Source organism: Rhipicephalus microplus, chromosome 4 (assembly GCF_043290135.1).
Source record: "Rhipicephalus microplus isolate Deutch F79 chromosome 4, USDA_Rmic, whole genome shotgun sequence".
Classification (NCBI taxonomy): domain Eukaryota; kingdom Metazoa; phylum Arthropoda; class Arachnida; order Ixodida; family Ixodidae; genus Rhipicephalus; species Rhipicephalus microplus.
In genome coordinates, this window is record NC_134703.1 from 143,625,852 (window position 1) to 143,645,245 (window position 19,394).

Genomic DNA, 19,394 nt, shown 5'->3' on the forward strand with positions numbered 1-19,394 from the left:
ATATGTGCTTTTTCAGGTGCCAATCTTTATAGATTACTACGTGGCTGGGCGCATCACTGAAAATTTTGACAATCCGGAGGTTTTCTTGCCTGAACGCTGGCTAAAAGTGCAGCGAGAAGACTTACACTTTGACAGATACGCTTCCCTACCGTTCAGCTTTGGACCGCGCATGTGTCCGGGTCGAACAATAGCAGAGCTGCAGGTGTGCCTCCTTGCATCCAAGGTACGTGAAGGACAAGGTTGACTGAGGCAACGTATTTGTCGCACGCAAGTGTCATAGACTTCGGTGCGCGTCAAAGGACCCCAGGTAGTCAAAATTTCTGGATCTCTCCACTATGACGTCCCTCATATACATATGGTGGTTGTGGGACGTTGAACCTCACATATTAATCAATAATATATGCAGATGCCATGGCGAAACCCATATTAAGTTACATGTACGGTGAAACCTTCATCAGCATTAACTCTATGATGGGCGCCAAATCGGAAGCAGTACTCAAATGTTTTTATGCTGGAACATTTAGTGTACACCGTTTTTACAGCGATGCTGTTTAAGGGCATACACTAAGCGCATACACTGACAGCTTACACTAGGATACATTAAGAGCATACATTGGCAGCATGAATTTAACAGCATGCATTGAGCGTTTGACGGCGTACACTAACAGTTTGAGGGCAGACACCTGACGGCTTCACTGTTCAAGCTATACCCACAAGTTATATGCCAAGCTGTGAGTCAGAAACGGGTATGTGACAAACAAATTGGGCAAGTACCACTACGGAACACTGTTCCACTAAAAAGGAAGGCAACATTTATGTCTACAGGCGATCACATAATTATCATCATAATAAACGTCCCCCCCCCCCCCCCGGTTCACTAACATGAAGAAGGCCCCAGCTAGCCAAGCAAACACGTATTTGCCGCTGCCAAGCCTATCAGAAAACTATTATAAACCTAAAGGGGTACGTGGCACAGAAGTTACGTGAAAAAATTCTGCAATTAAAAAAAGCATACACAACCCACGTATACCCTGGAAATCGATGTGTTACAAAACATTTGGAAGGAAGTAGAGAGTGCAATTTTTTTTCCTGAACGAAATGGTACAAAGCGCTGCTAAAATATGTACAAATGCACGTACAGACATACGCTAAACAGACGCATATGTTTTCAATAACGAGAATTAGCGTAGCAATGACAACAAGAACATGGATATTAGCAACAACAGAAGCGGTAAGCTGATATGAAGCGCCGGTGCTCGCAAGGATGCTAGCCCTGGACAATGCTACATAAATAAAATTCAGTGGGTGGCGCTTAGCTACAATAGACATTAAACCAATGTGACTGCTGTATCACCTGTATCTAATGTTTAGAAAGTTAGATACCCAGTTCTGGAAGCCCAATTGACGTTTCGCGAAGATTAAAATATACTTGAAAAAGAAAAATGGGAGACTTTTAAGCCCCGTCTTTAGGAGTTGAACACAATAGCGACATCCTTCCCTTAGTGCGTACTTCAAACACTCAGTGAATAAATCTTTTCGAACTTGCTATGAACCCACTAAGGTGCTTTAAAGGGCCACTCACCAGGTTTGACAATTTTGAGCTGACAAGCGCAATGCGTAGATGAGGCGTTCATGATCACGTCTGCCAAAATTTGCAACGCTACACACCGCGGAAACGGGTCGAATTTCAAGATGAAAGCTGCTCCCCCTCCCCTCTACCGGCACACGCGTAGAGAATAAGGGCATGACGTGGGCGTAGGAATGACCCTACGTACACGGCAATGCGATGACGTTGGTCCTCTACGTAAATTCATTCGCTCAGGCCTCGCCTCAGTGTATACGCATTAATCCTCTACGTAGACGACTGTGCTCTGACATTGTCAACAGTATAGCACGCGACATGGCAAAAATTATTTACCACAACATGCGTGGTTTAGGTATTTGTTGCTTTAAGAGATGAATAAAACTTGAAATAAATAATGAGACGAAATAAAAAATTGTGCACGTTTTTCCTAATTTTTTTTCCCGTGAAATGCTACGAGATGCGGGGCTAATGTGCCAGCGTTTTGCATGCGTTCGTGTCCACACGGTCAGCGCATTGAGCAGACGACCGCCGTAGAACGCTCCTACGCGTTCGCGCACTCATTGTGCTCATCTATTCTACCACGCCTAAGGCCGCGTTCACACTGAGCATTCCGGCCGCCAAAAGTGCTCCGAATTCGGTTCGGCGGTGGCGAGTTCCGCCGAAAGGGCCCTCTCCGCGCCGATCGCTCTCGGACCGATTTTTGCGGCGTCTGCCGCCGAATCGGTCACCGCGGACCAATAGGAGCGCTAGTCAAGAAATTTTGAAAAATGGCGGCCAAGCCCTACTCACTTGTTATGCCGCAGTGCACGTAAGTGAATGTTGAAACCAACGGGAGTTTAACCTACTCTGTGCCTACTTCGCCCCCGTATTTCGTGAAAGAGGTGACCGAGCTTGCTGTTGGCGTGTCCGAGCTTGTTGCGGTCTTGCAGAGCAAAACAAACCCACCAACGCCGCTGGCGTCGGTGGTTTTTCTGCTCTTCGTGCGTCCCAAGACAGCCACTTGCCAGCAAAGTAAGCAGTACTGTCTTTTCTTGCTTCTTGCGTACGAGAATCGTCGAAGTATACACCACCGGATAGCGTAGTAGCGTTTGCAAGCCGCGACAACAACCGGGTGACAGCGCATCCATCCCGCGTTCGCCCCGTATTAGATGACACATTCGGCGGCGCGGGGCGCATCCAGTGCGAACGACGCTGCGTTTCGGCGGCAGGGGAATTTCGGTCACTGTAGAAAGCGGATGTTTCAGTGTGAACTATACTCCGTTTCATACATCAGGTGCAACGCTGTGAAAGCTAGGTAAGTAGTCCGTAAAGAAAACACGAAGTGTTGCTGCGCGCGGTTTCGTAGCCGAGTATATTCTGCTTCTGGACGCCGGTTGGTGCAGACGCAGGATGGAAAGCTCATCCCGAGCAGCGACAGCGGCCGACGCCGGCCGCGGTACAGCGTCTCCTCTCGTTCCAAAGGACTACAGGATTATTCTGCCTTCGTTGCCATCAGGTGAAGCGATGCGTCGAGCAGTAGCTCTACACTGCGACGTCAGCGGCCGACCGTACCGCATCGACGACTTCAGGAAACCTCTCAAAGATTTAGGCGTCATACAGCAAGTAAGTGGCATCGGAGCATATCAGATGTCGCACGTGTGGCTATTGAACATGAAGACCGTGGAAGCAAAGAAAGCGCTGACAGACGCAGGCGTTATCAAAGTTAAAGACCGGGTATGTCTCGTCATTGACCCGACGCGGCAAGAAGTTTAAAATGAAATTGCACTGGCTAGCGTTCGATGTTACAAAAGACGCTATTCGACGTGCCTTCTATGAATACGGTGACGTCAAGGAGGTGACCGATGACCGATGGAGAGTCGAGGATTTTGAAGGAGTTGAATCGACCACTCGAGTAGTACGCATGCAACTACGAGATGGCGTTTCTGTGGATCAACTGCCCCATCAGGTGCGTATTGGCAGCAGTACGGCACTGGTCGTGGTGCCGGGAAGACCGCCTTTGTGCTTGCGGTGCCGAAGCACGGGGCATATGCGACGCGATTGTAAGGTCCCAAGGTGCAGCGAATGCCACTCTTTCGGTCATGAGCAGAATGAGTGTAACCGTTCATACGCACGAGCTGCAGGGCGACGACCAGAGACTCAACAGAGTGAACTTCTCATGGATGAGGAGGAATCTGAACAAGCGTCTTTGCCTGCGACACCACAGAAGCAGACGACATCGGATGACACGCCGGTGCTGGGGAAAAGCAAGCAAGTTTCTTCAGCCCCGGACACGAACGCCGAACGGAAGATGGGAAGTCAAGCGGCCCCAACGACTAGCGAAGAGACGCGTCCTGCGCCTGCGATGCACGCCGCGTCGCAGCTGCAAGCAACGCGCCCTGAAACGCCGGCGTCCCAGGCCAACGCTGCTTCGACTCCTCTAAACTCGGCTTCACGGCACTCTTTGGCGCACAAAACACACGAAAATGAGGATTTGCCTAGTGATCTGGATACCTTAAACATGGAATTAGAATCGGCGTCTGCAAAACGCCGTCGCGATTCAGACGACGGTGCTCAAGTAGACGAAACGCAAGTAAAGTCGGAAGTGCAGTGGAAGGTGGTCAGTGGAGGCAAGAAACGAAACGCTGCCCGACAACGGTCGTCGTCGCTCAAACGCGACGATGGCCGCTCAAACTAAAGGTGAACAACATGGATCCGCCCTGGACGACGAGAGCCCAATAAGTGAACGTGCCGGGCTCTCAGCTCGGACCCGCTCACCGATCACGTCGCTGAGCGGGTTCGTGAAAGCAGCGACGCTCAATGTACGAGGACTGGCTTCCAGGAAGAAACAGACTCAGCTCTACAGACTAGCCATGGACCAAGACCTGGACATTATTGCAGTTCAGGAAACCAAAGTGGAGAGCGTGGACGCCACCGAGAGCCTACTGCAACGTTTCACCGGACGCTACACAGCCAGCGTCAGTCATGCAGTTGGTAGGTCGGCAGGGTGTGTGATCTTCGTGCGGAATAGTTTAGGTGCCAGTGTTCAAAACGTCACGTCTGACTCATCTGGAAGGTTTGTTGTATGTGATTTGACCTTCTTTTCTCTTAATTGGCGAGTGATTTGTTTATATGCACCTCTTAAAGTTGATGAACGGTGTGTAACATTCGACGAAATTCGTACTTATTGTCAATGCGATCGCATAGTCATCCTTATGGGAGATTTTAATTGTGTGATCAGTGCCGATGATAAAACAAGTACATACAATTTCAATGACTCAAGCACAGTCGCGTTAACGAATCTAATTTCTGACTTAGACCTTGAGGATGTTGCAGAGTGTATTGGTAAAGGACCAACACTGTATACGCATTTCCAAGGCTCCAGTCATGCGCGCCTAGATAGGGCCTACGTATCACTGGATTTAATTCCGATTATCAGTGAGTACAATGTCCTCCCTATTTCATTTAGTGATCATTGCTTAGTATTATTTGTAATAGGTAAAAGGAATAGACGTAGACCAGTATTTAACTGGGACACGTGGAAGCTGAATTCTAATCTCTTGGAAGATGAAAAATTTATGGACAGTGTTCGAGAGGCGTTGGTAAACATAGATAGTGGAGACCAAAAATACGGAGTGAAGTGGGAACAATTTAAACAGAATATAAAGTTGATAGCTATAGAACGCTCATGTGTAATAAAACACAAAAAGAGTGAAGAAGAAAGAACCCTACGTTTAAATCTCAAAGAACTGCTAGCAGAGGACAGCAAAACGCCAGGCATATTCACAAATGATATAAGGTCAGTAAAGTCCAAATTGGAACAAATTGATGAGGAGAAGTATCGTGGCGCACAAATAAGGGCAAGGGCAGAGAAAATGACCGTAGGAGAGAAACCGACCAAAAGAATGCTTGGTCTCGAAAAACGAAACGCTCAGCGGAATGTTATACATCAGATTGAATACATGGGTAACGTTACAAGTGAACAAAGATATATAGAGGATGCTTTCAACGAGTACTACACCACTTTATTTGATAAATGTAAAGTAAATGTAGATGAATTCAAGAATGAATTTTTAAAATTAATGCCAATGGTTGAGGACTGCAGGAAAGACAGCCTAGAATGTCCTATTTCTGAACCGGAAGTGACAAAAGCAATCATTGCCCTCCATTTGGGAAAGTCCCCAGGACCTGATGGCTTAACAGCCGCATTTTATAAGGAATTCAAACACGAACTAGCACCGATCCTGGCAGCGCTTTTTAACGAAGCCTTAGACATAAAGACTTTGCCACCTTCTTTTCTGCTATCTCATACTATTCTAATTCCAAAAACTGAGGACGCAGTTAAATTACGTGAAGTGAAATCGTACAGGCCAATCAGTCTCTCAAATATCGACTACAAGATTTTGATGAAAGTGCTAGCAAGGAGACTGCAGACAGTGATTAATAACATTGTAGGCGACCACCAGACATGTGGGATCAAAAGGCGCACTATATTCACAAACATTCACAAGGCACGAAGTGTATTGGAGTGCTGCGATGCCACAAATGATCACATCGCGATGATCCAGATAGATTTAGAAAAAGCATTTGATCGAGTACCGCACGAAATTCTTTTTCTTTTGTTAGACTATGTCAATGTTGGCAAAGTAATTCGAGATACAGTTCGAATGGCATATACTGGATGTAAAACTCGGCTAATCATCAACAAAGTTCTTGGGAAACGAATTAATGTCAGACGTTCTGTACGACAAGGCTGCCCTTTGTCTTCCCTCCTATTTTCAATTTTTATAGAGTCATTTTGCCAAAAAGTCATGAAAAGCAATAACATAGTGGGGTACAAACTACAAGAAGCTGAAGTACGGGTACTGGCATACGCAGATGATATAGCTGTGTTTTGTAAAGATTATGATAGTATCGCTGAAACTATAAAAATTGTGAACCTTTATTGTAATGCAAGTGGTAGTTTGGTAAACTGGAGCAAGTGCTTGGGTTACTGGCACGGCGAATGGCCTGTGACTCCACAATTTGTGGCTGGTATTTCATGGACTACTACTCCGGTACGATATTTAGGTGTGCCATTAGAATATTATTGTGACAGTGAACCGTACTGGCGGCGTCAGGCCGCGGAGCTACGAGAAAAAGCTGAACAACTCAATGGTTTCGAGCTATCAATTTTCGCCAGAGCGACATTTTGTAACGTATTTTTAGTCAGTAAGCTCTGGTATGTCCTTCAGGTAATGCATTGTTCACGTGTGAATCTACAGAAGCTTCATCGAATATTTGCTGTTTTCTTGTGGGGTTCTTCTTGGGAGCGAACAAGTAGAACTAACTTATTCAGACGGGTTCGCTCTGGAGGACTTGGTCTGTGTCCCTTGTACCTTCGTCAGTTAGTTAATCGGTTTATGTTTTTCCGAATTAATCGAGACCCATTCATACGTACTGTTATACAGCTTAGGCTTGGAAGACGGTTGCCAGAATTTGTGGTAGCATCTGTTCACATGAAGGCAAGTATTAGAGGTTTCTTAAAAGAAGTTGTTGATTCAAGTCTCTTTCTAAAAACGCGTTTTTCATTGGAATACCTCAGTACGGTTTCGCGTAAAAAGTTATACAAAGATTTAGTAGAAACAGTTCTTCCTGTTCCCCTATATAGAGCATTATACCGTGTAGGCCCAGGCCAAAATGTCTTAAGTCGTGTTAAAAAAATGGAGGTAACACCTGGAGCGAAATCCTTTTTCTTTAAGTTGCACACTGGGACCTTGCCCGTGAAAACATGGATGCAAGAAAAAGGCTTATTCGTTCCTTGGGGTGTTGATTGCCTTCTCTGCAAAAAGCCGGAAACAATTGAACATGTTTTCCTGGACTGCTGGGATGCAGTCTTTTTCTGGGATGTTCTCCAAAGGACTTTGAAAAAGGATCTGCCTCTCGATGCCTATGGCATCAGATTTCTATCAGTATATAATGAAGAAGGAATACCTTTCGACCTAGTTATGTTACTGGGCCTGCACGGTATATGGCAATCTAGAATGGCGGTGCGCCATGCTGATATTAATGCACGTCCGGTCAGGCAATATTTCTTTCAATCTGTCTGTTCGTTCGTGGAAGCACAAAAGGTTCAACAAGAGGTGCCCGAATGGCTTCATCAAGTAGAAAGCCTTCTACAGATGAAGGAATTTTAAAAAGCCTGTTAAATATGATGCTTTTTACCTCTTTTTTTTGTTTCATGTTTCTACTTTGTTTGATGTATATATGTTTGTGAATGTTGTATGTAAACAAGCAATAAAGAAAGAAAAAAAAGGTTTCGTAGCCGAGTGGTCTGACGCGTCGCTCCGGAGAGTTCACCGTAGTCTTGAAGTGCATGGGTTCGAATCCACGTGGTACCATTTTTTGATAATTTTTGCGAGTTCAATTCGAAATCTTGTTTTTTTTTTCAGTAACTTCAACTTATTTACTGACAGCTTTAATGTGCGAAGCTTCGAAAAAATTCGCGCAGCAGTGGTGGTCGAGGACGCATAGCTGGACGCATTTTTTCGAAGCTGCCACAACAAGTAAAAAAAAAAAACGGCGGCGCGGAGAGCGAAAACCTGATACGAAAGCGACAAACATAAATTACCAACTCGCATATTTGCATTGTTTATCCGACAACACAGGCGTTTCTTTTTTAATATGATGACAAATATGTATGCTTAGAAGTTTCCCGAGAAGCATTTATTGATTCTCGTACACCCCAAGCGACGCACTACTTTTTGGTCGCGGCAGTACACAGCGCAAACAAGAGCGCTAGCTTTGACAGCGTTGCACATGATGTATGAAACGGACTATAGGCATAAGCCAGCGTTTCCAAAAAATCCCGCAGAAACAGGCAGAAGACCACAAAATAACGCTGGTCAACAAAGCAACGCCACTCGCGTGCACGGGGGCTGGGCTTGTTCGGGCACGTCATGCAAACGTCACCTCTTGGTCGGATGCCGGAGAGGGTGGCGAATAGGTTTGGCTTGCGATGGCTACGCGGAGGAGCGGCAAGGGTTTCGAGCCAACGCCGACGAAATTTAGTCGGCGTTGTTCGAGCTCGCCACCTCTCACCCTAGTTTCGCGCCGCTACAAAAAACCTGTTTTCTCCGCTCGTAACGAACCGAGTCGAAAACGTTTTGTGGCGAAACGTTCCTCATCGGACACCCAACAACTTCCACTGTCTAACTAAAATTCGGTATGGGGCCTGGTGAGTGGCCCTTTAAGGGAACAGGCAGTGGATTATCAGTGCAGTGGATGATCAGCTTTAAATCATGAAACCTATATTATAATCACATGTTTTGACGCCCAACAGCAACGTACCCATGTACTAAGCATCATTAGTGCAATATTCCATGCTATAACAGGAAGCGTCTATACAGGACGCCTGTGACTGTAAAACATGAAAGCTACTTCCAATGCATTTCTGAGCAGAGGAAAGTATTTTCACTCTATTCACAAGCAGACAGGTGGCTGTGGGGCGGAATATCCCTTGCCACTAAAACAACCCGTGTTCATTCCCCACTCTGACCCAGAATTTTTCTATTTATTTTATTTGCATCGTTTGCGAACTTTCGGTCAAGCTATTTATTTATTTATTTATTTATTTGCATATACTGCCAATCCCAACAAGAATTATTGCAGGAAGGGCACATACATTGTGAAAAGGCAAGATTTATACAGAGGGTACTCACTGAATTATTATTATAACGAGTGAGACAAAGCCTACAGAAATACATTTGATGACTACATCAGTACCACTAAAACACATTCAGTAGCATAGGACATCAATTCCAACTAGTACTGAAAAAAGAGAATAGCGAGCACTTCAAACAGTGGACAAGAAAAAAACAGAGTTCGTCAATTCTGATGACAATAAATAACATTCGAGCAGGAATGAAAAAGTTTCCAGTGATTCACTGTTTGTTATACTGATTGGCAAGTTATTCCAATCGCGAATTGCTAGTGGAAAAAACGGATATTTCAGACAGTCCGTCCGGCACTGATATTCATTTAGTGTCTGAGAATGCTTTTGTGGTGTTGGCCTTGTTTCTTTATATGACATGTACTTTGAACTGTCTATGTTTAGCTGTTGGTGAACTAACTGATATAGGAATTTCTGATGTGCCAGTTTAGCGCGGTTTTTTATTGTTAAGAGACCTGCTTTTTTTAAAAGTTCCGTGGGTGAGTCAGTCATTCTGTACTTGTTATAGACAAATCTTATCGCTTTTCGTTGTTTTCGTTCTAGTGAATTGATGAGATTGTTTGTAAAGGAAGACCACGCGACGTTTGAATATTCTAAGACAGGTCTGACGAACGCTTTGTAGGCTAGAAGTTTTGTTTCAGGTGGCGTGGAAGCGAGACTTCTACGAAGGAAAAACAGCCGTTTTAATGGAGATGATGTGACATGACTAACGTGGATATCCTGCCTAAAATCTTGCGTTAAAGTTAAACCTAGACATTTGTGTTCAGTCACTAACGGAAGTGGAGAGTTGTTTACAACGTAAACAAATTCATACTATTTTTGCGCACACAACCAATGACGCCTACAGTGATGCCGACACCAACGCCGACGCTTGAATTTTGCGAAAGGAGCTCTTTAACGCTATATCACGTTAAAAATATCTCCGAGCCCTGGCGTGGCTTTGTGGTATAACACTTCATGCCACGTGTACTGCTAAGGCTACATTACTGTAGGTGGTGGTGGTGGTAAAAAACATTTATTTCAGAAAAAGTTTACTAGAGAGTGCCGACGTGGCCCATCGGCGTGCTAGAGTGGCAAGACCCTATTCCGGGACGCCAGTGGAGCTGGAAGCTGCCCGTGCGCGCTCCACCAAGGAGCGTTGTGCAGCCAAGGTAGAGCAGCCGAGCAGGTGCTCCTCCCAAGCCTCTCTAGTTGGGATAGGAAAAGGGGATGAGAAAGGGACGGGATTAACTGGGCACGATGCTACGACGTGATATGTGTCGGCGAGCACATGATAGGTCGAGCAGGTGCCATTGATTTCCGGCAAAAAGTGCCTGGCGACCGCCGGACTTATAAAGGTGTTCGTCTGCAGGCGGCGTAGCAGTCGTTCGTCCGCTTTCTCCAAACCGCGTGCGGGGTCCGGGTAGAGGCGGCGCGAAGCCCGGTAATAAGCCAAAATTTCGCGAAAGCGCGTCAGGTTGGTATTGCCAGATTCCGTCTCGGGACATGGAGGGGCAACGGCCCGGACATGAGAAGCGCGGGCAGCGGCATTTGCCGCCTCGTTGCCGCGCAGGCCCGAGTGGCCTGGGGTCCACACTATAGGAATGGGATGAGGGTTAAAGCGCCAAGAGGCTGCCTGTAGTAGGCTAGCCGCCAGCGGAGCAATGGAACCCTGAAGGTACTGAGAACAGGCCGAGCGCGAGTCCGTCAGGATGGTGCGTGAGGCAGGGTTAGAGGCGGCCAAAGCTATGGCAACCTCTTCAGCGTGCGTTACTGTGTCTGCTCGAAAAGAGAGGCCATCTACGTGTTTGCCCTCTGTAATCACGGCAGCCGTGAAGTGACCCGAGGGGGAGGGACCCGAGACGTCCACGTAGAAAACACCAGGACGATCGGAGTGTCGCGTATGAAGGGCCGCGGCGCGTGCTAGTCTACGGCCAGGATGGAGGTCAGGGTTCATATTACGGGGTAGAGGTTCCACCCATAGCTTTTGACGCCAGAGCTCTGGTACCGGCTGCAGAGGGTCTTGGTCAGATATCGGGTTAAGGCCAAGTCTGTGTAGAAGACGGCGCCCTGAAGGCGTCTGCGACAGTAGATTGATTTGGTTAACGCGATGAGCTTCGCGCATCTCTGCAAAGGTGTTGTGTACCCCCAGAGCCGTGAATCGGCTGTTGGAAGTTGCAATAGGTAGGTCCAGAGCGCGTTTGTATACTGAACGAAGAAGGACGTCCAGCTGGTGCTCGTGTCGACGACGCAGGTGAAGGTAAGGCAAGGCGTAGAGGACGCGACTGGTCACAAACGCGTGGGCCAATCGGAGGGACTGAGACCCGCGGAGGCCGCCGCGCTTGGTAGAAACTCGCCGTATCATGCGGCTCACCTGTTCGCTGGTGCGTCTGAGGCCTGCTATTGTGCCCTTTGGATCCATGGACGATGTGAGATGAAGGCCAAGAACCCGAATATTTTTCACTGACGGGATGGGCCCGGACGGAAGAAAAATTTGAGGCGACGGTAGCGGAGAGACTGAAAGAAGAGCCGATTTAGCTGGAGAGCACTCCAGGCCGCATGAACCTGCGTAGGTGTCCACCAGAAGGGCAGCCTTTTGCAGGCGTTCTTCGATTTGCGCTAAGGAGCCGGTGTTGGTCCAGATTGTGATATCGTCCGCATATAGTGCGTGTTGTATTCCCTCGACCTCGCTTAGAAGAGAGGGGAGGTTCCTCATCGCCAGGTTAAAAAGCAGAGGAGACAGAACTGCCCCTTGAGGTGTACCCCGCGTGCCTAATAAGTACGGGCCGTGTTCGGTAGAATTAAGGCGAATGAAGGCGGTGCGATGTGATAGAAAGGCGCGAATGTAGTTGAAAGTCTTCTGCCCGCAGTTTGTGGTAGACAAATTAGTGAGTATAGTGCTGTGTTTGACGTTGTCGAACGCCCCGCGGAGATCGAGAGCGAGCACGGCTTTATCGTTATGGCGCATAGTAGTCGGCTCTATGATATCGCGTTGAAGCTGGAGCAGGACGTCCTGCGCCGACATATGCGGGCGAAAGCCAAACATTGTGTCGGCAAAGGTGCTCCTGGCCTCCAAGTAGGCTGAAAGGCGTTCGCGAACCATGGTTTCCATGAGTTTGCCTGCGCAAGACGTAAGTGAGATGGGTCTCAGTGCCTCAATACTAACGGACTTTGCCGATTTGGGAATGAATGTCACGACCGATGTGGTCCATTCCGTTGGAAGCGGAGAACCGTCCCATATCGAATTTATAAGGTGGAGTAGCGAGAGGTGTGCTTGGTCGGGAAGATTTGCCAGGAGCGATACTGTGATTCCGTCGCGTCCAGGGGCCGTGCCCCGTCGCATTTTCGTGAGTGCAAATCGTAAATCAGAAAGCGTGTATGGGGCGTCGAGGTCGGTGTTAGGGGCGCCGGAATACGTATATGCTGGGCCTGCGGGATCAATTGTGCGGCAGATGTAGCGGTCACAAAGTTCTCGCGCGAGTTCATCCGTAGTGCCCTGAAATGCATGCAGAACACGGTGGAGCTGGCGTTGCGTTTCTCCCCTGGTGGTGGAGGGATCGAGAAGGCTTCTAAAGAGTCGCCACGCACTCTTAGAGCTCATCTGGCTTGCAGCCTTCGAACAGGTGTCTGCCCAGTTAGCATCGGAAAGTTGTGCGGAGTATGCGGCCGCCTCTGCAGTGAGCGCCTCAATGCGAGCGCGAAGTTTCCGATTAAGTTTGTTGCGTTTCCAGCGCCTTATGAGCCCGCGGCGAGCGTGCCAAAGATGTAGGAGGTGTGGATCGATTGCAGGAGTCAAATTAGAGGTTGCAAGGGTGCGAGTGTTCGCTTGTTTCATATGAAGAGCGTATGATGCCCACGCTGCATATTCGGTCGAGGAGAGGCCGGCGGGGAATGGTTGCATTCTGAACTGAGTCCAATCGGTGAGACGGGCTTGGCCCCAGTGTTGGCGCATTTTCTGCCGCGGTGTGAACGAAATGCGGAGTAAAAAGTGATCGCTGCCTAGGTTTTCGCCTAAATTTTCCCATGTTGCATCGCGGATGTGACGGGTGAGGGAGAGGTCGGGGCATGTGTCTCGCGTGACCGAGTTGCCGGAACGTGTGGGTTGTGCCGGATCGGTAAGAAGCGTCAGGCTCAGCGAGGAAATGAGCTCCTTGAGCTCTCTGCCCCGGGCCTTCTCGTAGTGGTAACCCCAGTGAGGGCTGGGGGCATTAAAGTCCCCGACAATCACCAGTGGTTGTCGGGCCGCTATACGCAGTGCCCGATGGAAGAGATGCGCAAACGAAGCCCTCGCAAGGCGAGGGGGACAGTACATGTTTAAGATATGTATTGATGGTTGGCCCCTCCGCTGAGACAGCACTGATATCATGCAGTAGTCGTAAGGAAGATCCAGATCGAGGTCGATCTGTATCGCCGTGTAAGCTTTATGCACGAGGAGGCATGTGGTGGTGCCGCCTACATAGGAGCAGTATCCAGAAAGGGATGGAGCAGGGCCAGATTCTTGGAGCGCCAAGACGGCCGGCTGAGAGCCAAGTGAGCTGAGGAAAAGGGAAAGATGTGAACGCTTTCGCCTGTTCCCGAAGCCTCCAGGGTTCCACTGTACGATCTCGAATTTAGACGCAATGTTTGAACGGGACGTACGATTGGTAGCCATCGTGACTGTCCTAGGTTTTATATTTGGTCCTCCATGTCCCGCTCGGAATCCTCAGAGGCAGGGATGGGCACGGAGGCCGCATTGTCCGACGACGGGGTGGTGGTAGCCACCTTACGACGACGCCGTGGAGCTGTACCCTCACTGCTCACCGAGCAGGAGCGGGAACGCGATGCCTTGGGTTGAAACTGGGTGATTGCCCAGGCTTGAATAGCCTAAGTAACCTCTACTACTATGCGTTGGACCGAGAAGCTGGTGAGGAGGTGATTAATCGAAGCTTCGACGCGCGTGAGGCGTTCCTCTACGCGCGGGGTGTGCTCTTCGCTAGGGAGAGTTTGGTTAGCGGGCAAGAGAACCTGAGGTGCCCCAGGAGCCTCAAAAGCTTCTGGAGTAGATGTAGCACCGGTTCCGAGTGCTGGAGTACACATGGCTGCTTGAACCGGCGGTTTAATGGGAGTGGACTTAGCGCGAGGACTAAGCTTGGACATAGCTGGCGTAGCCGCCTGGACAGAGGAGGCAATACCGGATGGCTTTGCAGTACACTGTTGTTGGGGTTGAAGTCGCTTATTTAAGAGTTGGAGTTGTTTAGTTAAAAGAGAATTTTGCTTTTGAAGTGCCGCAACTTGCTGGCGAAGGGCCGCAAGTTCGGGAGAAGGAGGATCGACAGAAGGGGGTGAGAGAGGCTTAGAAGCAGCTTTCCCTGCCCAACTGCTCACCTGAGGTATCGCGGCTGGTGCTTCGAGCGGTGGGAATGCTTGAGAGTCGGCGTGGAGTGGTGGAGCCGAATGATGCAGGTTTGTGCTGCTGTCTGGCTGTGACGAACATGAGGTGGTCCCTCGAGGAGATGTTGAGGGCTGCTTGCGTTTCCGATATTTTCGGTATTTTGCCGTGCAGCCACTGGTCCCAGTCTCATGGGCGCCATGGCAGAGGAGGCACTTGGGGTGGCAGTCGTGGGCATCTAGACCTGCAGGTGCGGGGGTTCCACATTTGGCACACTGGGTTGGAGCGGCGTGAGGGCACTGAGGTGGTCGATGACCGATGGTACCGCACTTGGTGCATACAGGGACCGTTTTCTTATAGGCGCGGATATACGTCGCCACGCAGTGGTAGAAGAGGAAGCGGGGTAACGTCGTGCCCTCGAAAGTCACCACCGCCGCCGCGGAATCTCCGAGTTTGCGGACCGCAAGGATAGTACCTTGAGGCCAATACAGTTAAGACTTTATCTTTTCCGGGCTTTCAGCAGGGTTTACATTGATGACGCCCTTGCATGTATCCCCTGGTGCCTTGGCGTGGCCTCGAACGGGCAGCTGCTGATCCCCCACTTGCAGCTGGAAGTCCCCGAGGAGTCGCTGTGCCATAGGCAAAATGGTGGTGCTACAGACCAAGATGTTCTGTTCCCAGATTGGCCACACTTGAATTTGCGTGGTAGTCCGGTCGCCAAGGTAGCTGCGGATGGCGTCGCCCGCGCGATCGGCCGGGACAAATGTGCGTAGCTCGCAGGGAACGCGAGGTTTCAGCACTACGATGTAGTCGTCGCGAGAGAGGCGAGGAGTTTGACGCGGACGCCACTTGCGTTGCTTCGCTGGCTGCGAGGACGGAGCAGAGGTAGGCACACCGCCGGAGGGATGGCGCGCCGGCGGTCCTTGCAAGGCTGAGGAATGGTGGCCCGCCGTGGCGTCTCGTTGTTGTTGAGACGCAGACTTCGATTTCGCTTGCTTGCGTTGCCACAGTTTCACCATGTCGTCGAGGTATTCATCTTCTGATGGCATAGTGTTTTCGGAGGATGAAATCTCCATGGACAGCATTTGGCTTGAGGTAGGATCATAGCCCGTAACCACGTTAGCGGCCGCCATCGCCGGGCTGAGAGCCCTTAGCGAGGCGGCGTTGTAGCCGGGAGTGAAGGACGTCCCTCAAGTTGTCAAAACTGGACCCACCTGGACAAAGGTGTTGTCTAGGCGAAGCGGAGAACTTGGCGGTGACGATAAATCCAAGTTTCAGGGGTACCAAGGTGGATGTCCGCAGAAATAGCAGAAAATCTACGGAGGCGATGTGGAGTGCGTCCGTCACCATCGAGCGCTCGCAGCGCCCCCCTACTGTAGGTTCACTGGCATTTATTCAATGCATTCATCTGGTCAACTCTGCTCATCTGATATTTTCAAGACGTGGTCTTTCTTGGAGACCTTCGACGCAAAAACTTTGGTCTGTCTGTCTGTCTGTCTGTCTGTCTGTCTGTCTGTCTCTTTATTTGTCTGTATATTTGTCTGTTTGTCCGCTCTTAATGATACCCCGAACGGCCGAAACCATCCGCAGCGCCCACCAATATTGCTCAAGTTTCAGCGTTCAAACTTGTGCGATTTTCAATTAAAAAAGCAATTATTGTGCATATCTGAACACGTCAAGAATTTGTTTGTGTGGGTTTTTACTCGAAAAAGCATACATAAGTAATTCTAAACACTGTAGCGTTTATTACGCTGCGCTGAAAATGCAACGCCTGCACGAAAAGGAAAGTGTTTCCGACGCTTTGCAAAGACGACATGGTGGGGACACCTACCCGTCACTCTGCATTCTACACCTTACCGCCTCCGATGCGGGTGCGCACGCGGCGCGCTTCGGTTTCCAAGATAACTGTCAGATAGCCCTCATGTCTCACGTGGGACGTGACTCGATGTGCTCATTCACCTCCGCTGCACGCTCGGTTAGGCCGCGTTCACACTGAGCATTCCGGCTGCCGAAAGTGCTCCAAGTCCGGTTCGGCGGCAGCGAGATCCGCCGAAAGGGCCCTCTCCGCGCCGATCGCTCTCGGACCGATTTTTGCAGCGTCTGCGGCCGAATCGGTCACCGCGGACCAATAGGAGCGCTAGTGAAGGAATTTTGAAAACTGCATGACGGCCAAGCCCTACTCACTTGTTATGCTGCAGTGCACGTAACTGAATGTTGAAACCAACGGGAGTTTAACCTACTCTGTGCCTACTTCGCCTCCATATTTCGTGAATGAGGTGACCGAGCTTGCTGTTGGCGTGACCGAGCTTGTTGCGGTCTTGCAATGCAAAACGAACCCACCAACGCCAGCGGTTTTTTCTGCTCTTCGTGCATTACAAGACAGCCACTTGCCTACAAAGTAAGCAGTACTGTCTTTTCTTGCTTCTTGCGTACGGGAATCGTCAAAGTATACACCACCAGATAGCGTAGTATCGTTTGCGAGTTGCGACAACAACCGGGTGACAGCGCATCTATCCCGCGTTCGCCCCGTAGTAGATGGCAAATTCGGCGGCGCGGGGCGCGTCCAGTGCAAACGACGCTGCGTTTCGGCGGCAGGGGAATTTCGTTCGCTGAAGAAAGCGGATGTTTAAGTGTGAACTAGGCATAACGCAGCACTTCCAGAATACAATTCACCAATTTCTTAGCGCAGAACAGGAAGCGTTTTGTTCACTCTTTCAGGACGCAAAACTAGCGTATTTCGAAGACGTTTGCAGTGTGACATGCAGATACGGGGCCAATTTTTCCTAATGCCCACGCATTAAAATTACACATGTCTGTTCTGGCCGTTCCTGAGTAGACATAAACTGCCTATTACATGTGGCCCATACCCACATACTTGTGGCACATACCCAACCGCGAATATGTGTCACACGTCTGTGGGAAAGGGTTTGACTTTGTACGCGACAGGCTTGTCACATTATTCATGTCACGACGAGTGAGTCGTATTTGTCTAATACAAACATCCTATACTAATTTTAGTTTTTCTGCAACCTAACGGAATGTTCACGAGAGCACCAGACGTAGGTCGCCGAATAGATAGATAGATAGATAGATAGATAGATAGATAGATAGATAGATAGATAGATAGATAGATAGATAGATAGACAGATAGATAGATAGATAGATAGATAGATAGATAGATAGATAGATAGATAGATAGATAGATAGATAGATAGATAGATAGATAGATAGATAGATAGATAGATAGATAGATAGATAGATAGAAGCTCAAAGTGTCTGCAGTACACAAAAAATGTTTCGCATTTAAAAGCCGATAACAGAAGCGGAAGAAACAAAACAAGCTCTTAAGTTATGGGGAGAATATGCAAACTGCACTAACTTATTACTTGAAGTCAGTTATTATGTAACTTTACTGCTTGTAATGTGTGTATTGTGCCTATTGTTCACTGTTGCTAAATATAGCTGCGAGTGTTTCCTTAAAATGTCAGGGAAGGTGCTAATGAACGTAATCTGAAGCCAGTGTGAAAAAAGAAGACTCGTTGGTGCCTTCATAACTAAGGATACTTTTGACGGAAGGTGAATGAGGACGCAAAACACAACAGGACGGGCGCCCGTCCTTTGTTATGGTCTGGTCCTGTGTTTGTGAGCCCTGTGCCCTGGATGAATGAGCGCCAAAAGTGTCCTCAAGTATGAACCAGAGCTAACTACTCAATGCAGGTTCCTGATAGTTTGTGCCATAAATTCGAAAAAGTAGATTATTTTATAGGTGATAAAAAAGTCGGACTTTAGTTGTATCACAACTGTAGAAAATGCTGTTCAAAAGCTTTCAGCAATGACTTGGTACGCTGCTGTACTGATGCAATTTTTGGTGCCTTTCAGATTTTGCTGAAGTACGAGGTTCACTGTGACAAAGAAGACATAGATTTTCATCGACGTTTGGGAAATGTACCAAATGAGTCAGTTGACTTTTCTTTCAAAAGGATTTCTTTGCCAGCTTTCCTAAAGGTTGCTACTTAACACTAACCATACATCGCGAAGAATGCAGATGCTACAGTGTGAGGATGTCCCATCATGATGCCATGTAATCAAAATAATTTAGTCGGAACTGTTTCTCCGTGGATCACATAAGATATATTTCGGTTGCGCTGCCAATAAAAGCACAATACCTTGCATTGAGAAAGCGCAAAGAAAAACCATTACGTTTCGCTCATTTTCTCCTTTTTTCTTCTTTTTCACCACAACGAAGGTCCAGCCATTGCGGCCACACCCTCATTGTAGGTCACTTGAGCAAGGATGTAAAGGACGAAAAAAAGACACCCGAGATGTGTAAATGTAGCGGCCTCCTACAATGCGGGATACATGTGGCGCATATTCGGAATATATGTGGTGCAGTCGGGAACAGTAACAAGCTAGTAGTAAATTGTTACTGACTACTAGTTACTTTTTTCAGTAACTTGTAACTGTAACCAGTTGGTTATAGGTTAGAGGAATTAGAAACGAGGACAATGTCACTTTTAGATGCGAAGCAGCTCTTTGACAAGCTTGTGTAACTCTCTCTCTCCGTACCAATGCACTGCGTGCCACAGGTGTTGGTATGGTACCAGGTGGGTCACGCCGCTACTGCACACTGACATCACACTCCGCTCGCAGTGCGCGCTGATGTCACTCTCTCCCTTGTCTGCCACGGTCTCGCCGAGGCGCCTGCAGCTGCCACCTGGTCCGCTCACCCACAACACCTGCCGCGACCATAGTTCACTGCACCGCTGACTCATTGG

General features: G+C 48.6%; 1 protein-coding gene and 1 pseudogene across 1 annotated transcript in view; both read left to right on the forward strand.

Moving 5' to 3' along the window:
* Nucleotides 1–18,775, forward strand: part of LOC119172898 (putative cytochrome P450 301a1, mitochondrial) — a 93,351-nt gene extending 74,576 nt beyond the window's left edge. Inside the window, exons 8-9 of the mRNA XM_075891978.1 lie at nucleotides 17–223; nucleotides 18,499–18,775. Of these exons, the coding sequence (XP_075748093.1) occupies nucleotides 17–223; nucleotides 18,499–18,636 (345 nt within the window). The 3' untranslated portion in view covers nucleotides 18,637–18,775. The remainder of the gene's footprint in view (nucleotides 1–16; nucleotides 224–18,498) is intronic.
* Nucleotides 2,975–5,332, forward strand: LOC142814013 (uncharacterized; annotated as a pseudogene).
* Nucleotides 18,776–19,394: the final 619 nt, after the last annotated feature.